The following is a 14,136-nucleotide window of genomic DNA, read 5'->3' as shown; positions in this document are numbered from 1 at the left end:
TCTGACCTGTGGCTATCAATGATACAAATATCTCAGCAAGGGGCCCAGCAATCACTTCTCTAGATTCCCGTAGAGTTCTCAGCTACACCTTATCAGGTCCTGGGGATTTATCCACCTTGATGCATTTCAAGATGTTCTAGTACCTCCTCCTCTGTAGTATGGACATTTTTCATGATGTTGCTATTTATTTCTTCACATTCTATATCTTCCATATCCTTCTCCACAGTAAACAGTATGCAAAATGCTCATTTAGTATCTCCCCTATCTCCTGCACTTCCACATGTAGGTGGCCTTGGTGATCTTTAAAGGCCCTATTCGCTCTCTAGTTACCCTTTTGTCCTTAATGTATTTGTAGAATCCCTTTGCATTCTCCTTAATCTCATGTCCCCTTTTTGCCCTCCTGATTTCCCTCTTCACTACACTCCTATTGTCTTTATGCTCTTCTACAGATTCACTCAATCTCTGCTATCTATAACTGAAAAATGCTTCCTTCTTATTCTTGATAAAAATCTCAATTTCTCTAGTCATCCAGCATTCCCTACACCTACTAGCCTTGCCCTTCAACCAAACAGGAACATACTGTCTCTCGACTCTCGTTATCTCATTTTGAAGGTCTCCCATTTTCCAGCCGTCCCTTTACCTGCAAATGTCAACCCCCAATCAACTTTTGAAGTTCTTGCCTAATACCATCAAAATTGGCCTTCCTCCAATTCTGAAATTTAACTTTTAGATCTGGTCTATTATTTTCCATCACTATTTTAAAATTACTAGAATTATGGTCATTGGCCCCAAAGTTACCCCTACTTACACCTCAGTCGCCTGCCCTGCCTTATTTCCAAAGAGTAGGTCAAGTTTTGCTCCTTCTCTAGTAGGTACATCCACATACTGAATCACAAAATTTTCTTGAACACACTTAATAAATTCCACTCCATCTAAGCTCTTAACACAATGGCAGTCCCAGTCTATGTTTGGAAAGTTAAAACCCAAACTATAAGCATCCTATTATTCTCATAGATAACTGAGATCTCCTTACAAATTTGTTTCTCAATTTCCTGTTGACTTTTTGGGGGTTTAAAGTACAATACCAATAAGCTGGTCATTTCTTTCTTATGAGATTCTGTAATTGGACAACATTGGCTGGATAATCCCAGATTTGTGAAGAATCACGCTATCAATTTAGCATTGCCAGCCAGGCTCACAGTGTGTGTATTGGAAGCTGATCAATCAGAGTTAACCTGTGAAATAACTCTACAGAGATCAGTGTCCCATCACCAAATCACTTGTTATTTATACGTCAAAAATCCTAGACACTTATTCAGCTCCCTCAGAGTCAGCCCTCAGAGTGAACAGAACCTCTGACACTCCTCTTTTTATCAGTCAGCCAGGGCTCCCTGTTTGAACCAAGTTAACAAGCCCAATCAGGGAACTCATATTCTATGAGGTCCACCTGGCTGACCACATTACAATCACTACAATCTTCCTCTCTCCCTTCTTTATTCTGTCATAGAATAACAAACCCTCTTCTCTCAGAACAATTGCAATTTCTTCTGTTTTCTACTAGTTAGTAAAATTATCATACTTGTCAGTAGGCTTCACATGCTCATTAAGGAGAGATCACATACAAAGTGAGGTATAGCCCGAGTGAATGCATACTTCTAGGATTTTGGAGCAGTGAGGAAATAAAACTGTTTGTAAGGCTTTTTAAATAAGATAAATTGAAGCCCAGGATTGGGGGCCCACATAAAACACAGGGTGACATCAGGGGAAAGCTGTAAGTTCATTGGTTGGTAGTAGTTGCTAACTTGACTACCTTTATGAGTCATGTTCAGATTAAAGGCAAATAGGAGAAATAGTTTATAGGTTAAAAATGGAAAGCCTGTGTGAATTTTTTTTTAGAAAATTAAGAACCAATAAAATGAAACAGAGATGCAGGGCTAGGTATGTGTTGTACCTCCATGAAATGGGAACTGGTGGACCCCATTGTGGTTCATCATGACCATATCTGTAGCAAGTATTGGGTGCTTGAAGAACAGCTGATGAGCTGGAATCTGAACTTCGAACACTGCAACACATCAGGGAGGAGGAGAGTTACCTGGACACTGTGTTACACACCACATAGATTATTATCTCGCATTCGGTCAGCAGTCAGGGACAGGAGGGTGTGACTGGCAAGGCAGGTAGAGGGATTGAGGATGTAGTGCTGAAGAAGACCTAATTCTAACAGGTTTGGGATTCTTGCTCCCTGTGTGCTCCTCGAGTCCACTGTGCCATCCAATGGGAACCTGACTAATCTTACATTCTTCACATCCATTTTCCTGCCCTTACCCTGTGATCCTTGATTCCCCTACTGATGAAAAGTCTATCTGTCTTAAAAATACACAAGGACTCCTTCCCCACAGCTCTCCTTGGCAAGGAGATCCAAAAACTTAGAGAAGAGATTCCTCCTCATCTCAGTCCTAAATTGGCATCCGTGTTTGCTGAGACTTTGCCTTCTAGTCCCAGGCTCTCCCATGAGGGGAAACATCTTCTCAGCATTTACCCTGTCCAATCCCTTAAGAATTCGATATGTTTCAAAGAGATCACTTCTCATTCTTCTCAACTCAAGTGATTAGAGTCCCTTAGCCTTTGCTAATATCACAATCGCTCCATATCAAGGATCATCCTAGTGAACTTTTTCTGAACTGCCTGAAATGAAATGATGTTTTACTTTAAATAAGGAGACCTGAAATGCTCACAGTACTCCAAATGCGGTCACACCAGCATCAGGTTCAGTTTCAGTGAGACTTCCCTACTTTTATACTGGAACCCTCTTGAAATAAGGGCCAATATTACAGCAAAGAACAAAGCAAATTACAGTGCAGGAACAGGTCCTTCCGCCCTCCAAGCCTGCGCTGATCCAGCTCCTCTGTCAAAACCTGTTGCCTATTTTCCAAGGATCATTATCCCTCTGCTTGCCGCCCATTCATGTATCTGTCAAAATACGTCTTAAATGGCGCTATGGTGCCCACCTCTACCCTCTGCATAAAGAGCTTTCCATGCATATCTCCCTTAAACTTTTCCCCTCTCACCTTGAAATCGTGACCCCTAGTAATTGAGTCCCCCACTCTGGGAAAAAGCTTCTTGCTACCCACTCTGTCTATACCTCTCATGTTTTTGTAGACCTCAATCAAGTACTCCCTCAACCTCTGTCTTTCTAATGTAAACAATCCTAATCTACTCAACCTCTCTTCATAGCTTGCGGCCTCTATACGAGGCAACATGCTGGTGAAACACCCCTGCACCGTCTCCAAAGCATCCACATCCTTTTGGTAATGTGGCGACCATAACTGTATGTAGTATTCCAAATGTGGTCGAACCAAAGTTCTATACAACTGTAACATGACCTGCCAACTCTTGTACTCAATACTCTGTCCGATGAATGAAAACACACCGTATGCCTTCTTGACCACTCTATCGACTTGTATTGCCACCGTCAGGGTACAATGGACCTGAACACCCAGATCTCTCTCATTGCATCGGTGTGCTAACTTTCTGTGTTTCATGCACAAGTATCTAGAAGTCCATTCATGTTGCACTTTATTGCAATTTTTCTCTGTTTAAATAATGCACCGTTTTTTTGTTCTTCCTTCCAAACTGAATTCACATTTTTCCAGTTTACTCAATTTGCCAAATTTTTGCCCATTTAACCAATCAATATCTCTTTGTAAATTGTATACATCCTTCTCACAACCTAACTTTTAGCTTAATTTTGTGTCATCTGCAAATTTGCCAACAGTACATTTGCCTCCTTCATCCAAGTCATTAATATATACTGTAAACAGTTGCATCCCAGTAAAGATTCTAAAATACCCCAAGGGTCACAGGTCACCAACCTGTAAAAGATTCCTTACCTCAGTTGCTGTTTCCTGCCTGTTACACAATTCTCTATCCATGCCAATATATGGATGAGTTGGGCCAAAGAATTTGCATCACTCTATGACACTATGACAACCTCCAACACCATGGATGATTTCTTATGACCTTAGTGTTTTGTTTAGTATCTTGTCGAACACCTTCTGGAAGTCCAAATCCAAAACATCTACAGGTCGCCCTCTATCTACTCTGGTTGATATGCCTGGAAAAACTCTAATTAGTCAGACATTATTTCCCTTTCATGATGCCATGTTGACTCTGCTTGATTTTCACATGTGTTGCTATTACTTATTTTATAATTGATGCCAATACTTTTGGTCTTATCTTGCTGAACCATCCAAAACGTAGTATCATGTCCAGCCTGGCACTGAGAACATTTTAACCAAACCGAACTTATGTCTTCCTTAAATATATCAAATCACTCATGTATTATGATGAAAATTCAAGCCTGTTTATGTGTCTTCATGTCAATAGATTCCAATGTCTCCCCAAACCAAGCAATCTCCTAACCATTCCCACAAATTTCAAAATAGTCATGCATAAGGTTATGGTGGCTACAGAGCCAAACACAAGGTGACTACAGAAGTCAAAATATCCTTTTAAGTAAGTGTACAAGGGCATTTGTACAAAGTGTTGATAACTTTGAATTTACTAATCACTCTAAGCTTCTAAGATTTCAATGGGATTGAGCATGATGATGCTGTTCTTCATACCTGAGTCTAGGTTGTTTATATAATTTGGAAACAACCAATGATCCAAAATTGACCATTATGGGACATTGCTGCAACTATTCTCCCATTTGATAAGAATCCATCCACCCCTACTCTCTGCTTCTTGTCATTGACTAATTCCAGACCCACAGTGCTGTTTTCCACTCATTTTCACTGGGCTACTTTGTCAAATGACTTCTGCAAATTCATTCCGATCTCTCCCACTGATCACCCTTACCTGCTAAATCAGTAGAAAGTTTAGTCAAACGTGACATGATTCCCCTCTATTAAAGTCCTTGGTTAACCCATACCCTTTACAAAAAAGCATTTATCTTGTTCTTAATCATGATTTCCCATTATTTATGGAGGGTGGGGTGATGGGCTGTTAACCCAGAGACTCAGATAATGATCCAGGGATCTAAGTTCAAATCCCATGAAGATAAAATTTGAATTCAATTTAAAAGATCTGGAATGAAGAGTTTAATGATAATCATGAATTGATTTTTGGGGAAACCCCATCTGGTTCACCAATAAATATCCTTTTGGGAAAGAAACTGTCATCCTTACCTGGTCTGGCCTACATATGATTCCAGACCCACAGCAATGCGGTTGATTCTTAACTACGCTCTGGACAACAAATGCTGACTGGCCAGTGACACCCTGATTCAATGAGTGAATTTTTTAAAAAGCTTTAAAAATGTAATTATCTCACAAGTAGCAGCATTTGTTTCGCCAACTCTAGCCTCTTCTGCATCAGTTCCTTACTTCACCCTGTTCACTTATTTCTAAACACTAAAAACTGCCTGAATGTGAGAAAGAGATAGTAAGAACTGCAGGTGCTGGAGTCAGAGATAACACAGTGTGGAACTGGAGGGGCACAGCGGGCCAGGCAGCATCAGAGGAGCAGGAAAGGCGACGTTTCATTTTTAAAGAAGCGTCCCGACCCGAAAGGTCAGTTTTCCTGCTCCTCTGATGCTGCCTGACCTACTGTGTTATCTCTGAATGTAAGATTCTGCATGTTATTGAATGAAGATTTACCAGACTGTGGCAACTAATGCTTTAAACAGAAATAAGTTGTGGATTGGCTGACCAGCAGGTCATCTCTGACATGGCCTTCTAAGTGTGCAACTGGTGCATGGGAACTAATTTGCACGTACGATCATGTAATTTTTAGTCGTGAGCTGTGGGAGGCAGTGTACGAACTTTTAAGATGTTTGTGGAGCCCCCTTCGGGGATGACTCACTGGCGGTTGCTCATGACTGAAAGTTGGAGTTGGCGGATGCTTGTATGAGCTGATATCCGTGGTTCGCCCACGTTCTCCCTTTGGAAGGTCGACGGGGGTTAGTGCCCGCTGAACGGTGACTTGGCTGTGGGTGTTGTCTGTTCAACTTTCAAATTGTGTCTGTGTCTCCTTTGGGAGCTGTAGTTGAGAAGTTAAAGGGTCTATTTATCTCACTAAATGGCGTCTACGTGCTCGTTCACTTCTAGCGTCCTGTGGTGCACAGTGATACTTCTGCCTGCCGGTGAGTTATTAAACATCTAAAACATTCGTTTGTAATTATTTGTGTGTTACGTCAAATTGCAGATTCTTTATCCACACTTAAGAGGCGGAGTTGTGTGGACTTTAGTTAAGATATTGCTTAACTCTCCCTGTCTAGGCAGCCACCTTCAAAGGGTACATTTCGTGTTTTTTTTCACAATACTAATCACTTCCTCTCCCAGGATTTCCGAATCCAGCGCATGTTAAGAAAATATCCTTTTAGAAGTTTGTACCCACAAGAACTCAAGACGTACATCACCGAGGTGGGACTGGAACCAAGCATACCCCACTCTCTTCCAGGCTCTCGGTAGCTGGTGTGCCTGTTAATTTGGGCGAGGGAAGAATAGATCAACCAGAATTGGTATGAACTGTGATGCCCCCAGTAGTCAAATAGTCAACATACTCATTTCAAGGCTCCTCCTGAAAGAACTGACCACTTGGATCAGTGGCTGTACCTCTAAACATTAGGGGAGGCATATATCTGCAGATGACACTAAGGTCGGTGGAGTTGTGGATAGTGACGAAGGATGCTGTAGGTTGCAGAGAGACATAGATAAGCTGCAGAGCTGGGCTGAGAGGTGGCAAATGGAGTTTAATGTGGACAAGTGTGAGGTGTTGCACCTTGGTAGGAGTAACCGGAAGGCAAAGTACAGGGCTAATGGTAAGATTCTGAGTAGTGTAGATGAGCAGAGAGATCTCAGTGTCCATGTACACAGATCCTTGAAAGTTGCCACCCAGGTTGACAGGGCTGTTAAGAAGGCATACAGTGTTTTAGCTTTTATTAATAGAGGGATCGAGTTCCGGAACCAAGAGGTTATGGTGAAGCTGTACAAAACTCTGGTGCGGCCGCACTTGGAGTATTGTGTACAGTTCTGGTCACCGCATTATAAGAAGGATGTGGAAGCTTTGGAAAGGGTGCAGAGGAGATTTACTAGGATGTTGCCTGATATGGAGGGAACGTCTTACGAGGAAAGGCTGAGGGACTTGAGGCTGTTTTCATTCGAGACAAGAAGGTTGAGAGGTGACTTAACTGAAACATATAAAAAAATCAGAGGGTTAGATAGGGTGGATAGGGAGAGCCTTTTTCCTGGGATGGTGACGGCGAGCACGAGGGGGCACAGCTTTAAATTGAGGGGTGAAAGATATAGAACAGATGTCAGAGGTAGTTTCTTTACTCAGAGAGTAGTAAGGGAATGGAACGCTTTGCCTGCAACGGTAGTAGATTCGCCAACTTTGGGTACATTTAAGTCGTCATTGAACAAGCATATGGACGTACATGGAATAGTGTAGGTTAGATGGGCTTGAGATCGGTATGACAGGTCGGCACAACATCGCGGGCTGAAGGGCCTGTACTGTGCTGTTATGTTCTATGTTAAATATATTTATTGTTATGGCCTACTGCAGTTTCCTTTTCTTTTGGAAAAAAAAGTGTAGAAATTACCTTAAATTGGATGGCGGTTAAGCCAGCCTTGCCAACAAGTAAGGAATGCCCTTTGTCCTGAAGCCAAGTTAAGCAGCTGTGCATTTTCTGTAGCAATGGATGTGACCATACAAATGTGATCCATGGTTTGTATAACAGATGGACTAAGCTGCTGATCCACCTGTGAAATCTATCAACTGCATTGGATGTGATGCCTTTTCTTGCTTTAACATTAAAAAAAAGTAAATGTTGTTATTGCTTTTTGATATGTTCCAGTGCTATTGTGGTAGATGAACACGTTCAACTCAGCCTTTGACCTGGTTGTTTTCTGTGTCAAGTTCTTGACCTGCCAGCTTTTTAAAAGATATTTCTTCCTGCTCGGAAATACGTTTTTTTATGCACAGAACAATGTAACCTACATAAAGATGAGAAAATAACGTGTGACCTTCCACGTAACATTGAAAGTCACCTATATTCAGTCTATGTTAATAGTCTCAGTTGGACGGGCAAATCGTTTGATTAGGAAAATGAACTTTCTGCCTCCAGGGCTTGAGGTTAAATGTTATGCCTCATCATTATACTATGTTCTTACTGCAAGATTTGACATGAAAGGAACTTTAGTCATATGCTTTTAGTGGCTGAGTTTACAGCTTACTCAAAGTTTGGTCCAAAGTTAGGATTGTAGCATGGAACAGCATTTCATTTTGGCAAAACAAAGTGGTTTCCTCTTTAGCTGGCCATTTGGTACTTCATTTGGCCTCTTAGGCATCCTCTATTTCCTTCACCCCTCCCTGGTGACCTTGCCTTCAGTTGACCAAGTCCTTAGCTTTGGAATTCCTAGCTTAAGTCTCTCTGTCGCTCAAACTCTCTGCTCATCTGTTTTGTTCCAAATTCTACATGAATTCAGATGCAATGTACTTAGTTGTACCCTTTTACCCACTTAGCCAGTGCCCCTCAAACCAACCCATTTCTCCCACAATGGTCTTTGAGCCATGCGTTTTTCTCTCTCTATCTAATGCCCCTATTCCAATTTGCATGCGGCTCAGGTAATACTGCAGAAATTATGATGTTTGAGTTTCTGCTTCCTAATTTGACCCCTAACTCCTTGTACTGACAATGCAGAACCCCTGTCATTAGTACCTACATGAACCAGAACATCTGGCCCCTCCTCAACCCTCTGAAGGTTCTTCAGCAGCCCTGTGCAGGTGACCCAAATCCTGGCACTGGGCGGGCCATAAAATCAGGATTTATGTTCTCTGCTGCAAAGAATAATGTCAAACTTCCTCACTACACTGACCCCTAATGACCACTAATTCATTCTTACTGCTCCCTCTTGAATGGCTGTCTATACCATAGTGGTATGGTCTGTTTTGTCATCCCCATCTTGCAGCCCTCTCATCCAGACAATCTGAAATAACCTTAAACCTACTGGATAATCACAACGGCTGAGGCTCTTACCTTCTGAGTCTCCTTGTCCACCTCACTTGTCATTCTGTCCGATTCATGAACACTGACCAATTCAGATCCAACCCCACCTCTGCCCAAAGGAGTTGGGGTTAGGAATCCCTCCTTCAAAGGCATTCAATGCCTAGTTAAGGAGCCTAGATCTGGGGGGTCAGTTGCATGTTCAGAGTCACTCCCCCTAATATTCCTTCTCAGCCCCTCCCCATCCCAAGATCCCATCCTATCTTCCTTCACCTTTGCCCTGGGGGCCTTGGTGACCACTACCAGCAGTAGTCACCTCTCCCAGGGGTATTGACAGGCAATAGGGACTGCCTCTGATTCACTCCCCGCTCTTGGGGGTTGGGATCCCTTCCTTAGGGTCCTAAACTGCGGTGAAAACCTAACTGTAGTCAGTTAAGTGCCAGTTGGGATTTTAATTCTGGCCAAACTTCCCAGTCAGAAGGGTGCAGCTTTTTCACCAGTACTCCAGTTGGCAACCTACACCCCTGTATCACCGTATTGCACCCAATGTTACAGTTCTGGTTTATCTTGCCATGAGGATGGAATATATGGGATGTTAATTGTTAGTTTCATCAATTAAATTAATACTTGGGGTGTTTGTTCTGAAGAAAACACTTTCAAATTTGTCAGGACACTGTTTCAAAATAGCCACAGATGCAATCTGACTTGCACATTGGATAAGTTCTGCAGGGAATTGTGAAATTAACGCTCAAACAACGTTACGAAAGAATTGACTTGCATTAGAAAGTTGAAACTGAAAATGTGCAACAGACCTCTCATCTGTAGAAATAGTCAGACACAAAGAAAATTTACTGAAAATCATAAGGTAAAGACTAAGCTGAACCCCCTGCCAGTTTCAATGACATCCATACAGTTCTGACAATGAGAGATCAAAGCTCCCATGTTAATATTAGATAGCCTAACTGTGTGTCAATGGCCAGTTGTCACATGATCTGGGAAGAGCTTGCATTATGAGTTTACCAGTTAGCAGCAGCAAGATGGCCTGTGTGATGGAATAGATAGCAGCTCCCTCCTCTGAACAATTTTTGACCCCATCTCTGTTAGAATTTGGAATACACCCCAGAAAAGGACAGATTTCAGTTTAAAAGAGACTGTCTCTTTAATAACCAGTTTACATGGGTTACAATCTGATGACCATCAAAAGAACATATAATTCTTACACTAATTGATTTTCACTTTTTTTCAACTCCACTTCCCCCATTCTCCAACTCGTTCTGTGCTGCATATGAATATGTCACAAGATTCAGTATGGATTTTACATTTTGATAATATTTATACTTTTAATGGAATGAGGGTTTCGTAATAAAATTTAATTCTTTCCTTGCTAAACTGAATACTGAACTGAAGAAAGTAACCTGTGTTACATCAACCTCAAGAGAAAAAGGGGAATTTATTCTCCCCAATAGACTTGGTTATGTGTTGTTTATCACCACAACTTTCATTTCAAAGTTTCAACAGCTTCCTCGTTTTGGAGCTCCTGTCCATACTGCTATGTGAGGCAGTAGCAGACCATTGTCATGTGGACACCCCTCCTTTTACATAGTCCCACACAGATTTGCCCAGGCACTTGAACTGCATTTTCAATCTGACACATATTTTTCCAATAGTTCTGGCGGTCATGTAGCTTCTTGTGCCTTTTCTATATGTCTATGATTGAAGTCCTTGCAGGATTCATGAGCCACACCTTCAAAGGGTGGTTTACATTAGTCTGCAAGTAGCTATCTGCCAACACAGCTTGACATTGAAAACCTAGGAGCGTTGATTGGGACAGAGTGTGCACATCATGATAGTTTCCTGAGAATCTTGTGCCTCAAGTCATAATCTTTCGCTAATTATAAACAATCTGATTCTTGGTCGAGTGGAATCTCTCTCAATTGATGATAACTCTAGGCTGATCTGGAACTACAATCAGTGTCTCACACTAATGACTCCGATTGACAAAGCCCAGCACACAGGTGTTCTGATCCAGCTGAGAATTTCTGGGAATTATATATTAATTTTCATTTTAATTAAATTAATTACATGGTTTGAGAGAAAGGCTGAACGGGCAGCTCAATATTCTGGGATATAAAATCTTTGTGAGACATAGGTGGGTGTAAAAAGGGTAGTGGTGTGGCACTAATAATTAAGGAGCCAATTACTGCAATAAGGCGAGATGGCATCTTGGAAGGTTCCTTAAGTGAGGTTTATGGATAGAACTTAGGAATGTTAAGGTGGCAGCTACATTATTCAGAGTAATAGGCCTCCAAAGAGTCAACGAAAAATAAAGGAACAAATATGTAGACAGTTCACAGAAGTGTGTAAGTGTAATAATCGGGTAATTATACTAATTTCAAATTTCCCAACATAAATTGGGATAGTCCTAGTGTTAAGGGTTTAGAGGGAACAGATTTCTTGAAATGTATCCAGGAGTTTTTTTTCATATCAATACGGAGAAGGCCCAACAGGACAATGCAGTGCTGGACGTGGTACCGACGTCAGCTGTTTGATGTGGCAGTGGGGGAACATTTAGGTGCTGGCAACCACACCATGGTCTGGTTCAATTTTGTTCTGGGCAAGGAAAATAATAGCCTGCAAAAGATGACTTTGGATTGGAGGAAGGCAGATTTTATTGAAACAAAGCAGGATCTGGCCACAGAGATAATGGATTCTTCAGCATCTGCAGTTCCTGAGATAACAAACTGCAGTACTGGATGAACTGTCTAGGCCCGAAACATCAGCTTTTGTGCTCCCAAGATGCTGCTTGGCCTACTGTGTTCATCCAGCTCTACAGGATCTGGCCACTGCTGGCTGGGAACAGTTCCTTGCAGGTAAGTGTATAGCAGAGCAACGAGGGGCATTCAGGAAGGAGCTGGGAAGAGTACAGATCCAACATGGACCCTTTAGAGGCAAATGTAGGAGAAAACCCTGGATGTCTAGGACAAATCGGGACTGGGTGAGAAGAAGAGAAAGGCTTTTAGCAAGTCCAAAGGGACCAATTCAGCTGCAGCCCTAGAGGAGTACAGAAAGTGCAGGAGGGAACTTAAGAAAATAATTAAAAGAGCAAAAAAGGGGCATAAGAAAGAACTTGCAAATAGGATTAGGGTTACTCCTAAAATATTAAAGCCACAGGATATTGAAAGGGTGTTGAATGAATGCTTCTCTTTGGTCTTCACTCTGGAAAAGGGGAACGTAGGTACAGAATTCAAGAAAAGGGAATATGAGGAACTTGCACAGTTTGACATAGGAAATGGGGCGGTATTGGAGGCTCTGTCTGGCTTAAAAACAGATAATTGTGTTGGCCTGAATGAATTGCATCCCAGGCTGCAGTTGGAGGTGAGGCAGGAAATTGCAGGGGCTCTGACACAAATGTTTACTTCCTTTCTGGCCATCAGGGAGGTGCTGGAGGACGGCAAATGTGGTTCCAATTTTTAAAGAGTGGTAGAGATGAAATTATAGACCAGGGAGCTTCATGTCAGCAATTAGGGAAATTGGAGAAAATTCTGAAGGAGCGAATTATTACTTGCTTGGACAAGCATGGGTTGGTTAGGAATAGTCAGTACGGCTTTGTCGGAGGGAGGTCATGCCTAACAAAATTGTTTAGAATGTTTTTTTGAAAATGTCATCAAGTATGTGGATGAGGGTAAAGTTCAGTTGATGTAGCTTATATGAATTTTAATAAATCTTTTGACAAGTCCCACATAGAAGACTGACTGAATTGAGCGATACTTGGCGAGATGGATCAGAAACCGGCTCAGTAATAGGACACAAAGGGCCTCGAAGGGTAGAAGGCTGTTTAAGTGATTGGAGGCCACCGTTCAGTGGTGTACCACAAGGATCATTGCTGGGACTCTTATTGTTTGTTATATGCATAAATGATACAGATGAAAATATTGGAGGAATATTAAGCAAATTTGCAGATGACTCTGAGATTGGTAGAGTGGTTAATAGCAAAGAAGATGGTCGTAGGTTATAGGAAGACAGAAATGGGTTGGTCAGATGGGCAGAAAGTGGCAGTTGGTATTTAGCCCTGATAAGTGCAAGGTGATGCACTTTTTGGAAGAAGAAAAATAAGAGGGAATTTTTAATGAATGGCAGGATGCCGGGTAGCTTAGGGGAAGAGAAAGATCTTGGAGTAATTCTTCACAGATCCCTGAAGTTGGTAGAGTACGTGAATAGGCCAGTTAAGAAGGCACAGAGTATAAGAGCAAGGAAGTAATGTTGGAGTTGTATGGAACATTGGTCAAACCACAAATGGAGCACTTTGTGCTGTTGTGGTCACCTCACTAGAGTTATAGCACTAGAGGGGATACAGAAGAAATTTGCCAGAATGTTGCCTGGGATGGAGAAACTGAGCTCTAATGATAGACTAAATGGGGTTGGATAACAGTGGAGCTGGAGGAACACAGCAGGCCAGGAAGCATTAGAGGAGCAGGAAAGTGGATGTTTCATTATGGGAGTCTTCCTCAGAAATGGTCCATTTCGGGTGTTTTCTGCCTCCATCTCCCCACCCACAACACAGCTGTGCCATTTGTGAGTGAATAAAATTCTATGATTTTGATGTGACATTTTTGAAATGATCTTAAATTTGCGGTTAGCATTATGATTGGATTCTTCAGTTATGATTTTTGAATCTGAGTTTTGATTTTGCAGCTTGCAAAATGCAGGAAGTGTAGCATTTCATAAGCCACAAAGTTGCCTGACAATCACCCTGCAATTGAATTTGGGTGGAGATATCAATGTGTGTAATCAAGATTTGTCCTGGCATCAAACATACTGCCAGATGCTCAATTTCATCCTTAACTTATTGTTCGATTGTACTTCTGTTTTCTACGTGTGACTCAATTTCAGAGTAACAGTTAGGAGAAAGCATAGCTCAATTGTCTCTTATTCCTAAATACATCAGACAGTTCAAGCCCATTCAATACGAATACCCTAGCTAAACAAACCTTGTGTTGCTATTGTATTATTAAGATTAATATTAATCTATCTTTTAATCTATCATTTGAAATAGGAGCTGAGATTAATATAGTGACATTGCAGATTTCAACATTTTTAAATAAAGTGGAATGCTTTTCAATAATTCCTTT

The 14,136-nt window shown here is 41.6% G+C and overlaps 1 protein-coding gene across 1 annotated transcript in view; it reads left to right on the top strand.

Moving 5' to 3' along the window:
• The first annotated feature begins 5,825 nt into the window (after window positions 1–5,825).
• Window positions 5,826–14,136, top strand: part of shisa10.1 (shisa family member 10, tandem duplicate 1) — a 70,115-nt gene continuing 61,804 nt past the window's right edge. Inside the window, exon 1 of the mRNA XM_048548210.2 lies at window positions 5,826–6,145. Coding sequence (XP_048404167.1) covers window positions 6,082–6,145 — 64 coding nt within the window. The 5' untranslated portion in view covers window positions 5,826–6,081. The remainder of the gene's footprint in view (window positions 6,146–14,136) is intronic.

The sequence above is a fragment of the Stegostoma tigrinum genome, chromosome 11, assembly GCF_030684315.1.
Source record: "Stegostoma tigrinum isolate sSteTig4 chromosome 11, sSteTig4.hap1, whole genome shotgun sequence".
NCBI classification, from domain to species: domain Eukaryota; kingdom Metazoa; phylum Chordata; class Chondrichthyes; order Orectolobiformes; family Stegostomatidae; genus Stegostoma; species Stegostoma tigrinum.
Note: the sequence above shows the minus strand (reverse complement) of the source record. Positions and strands in the feature narration are given on the sequence as shown.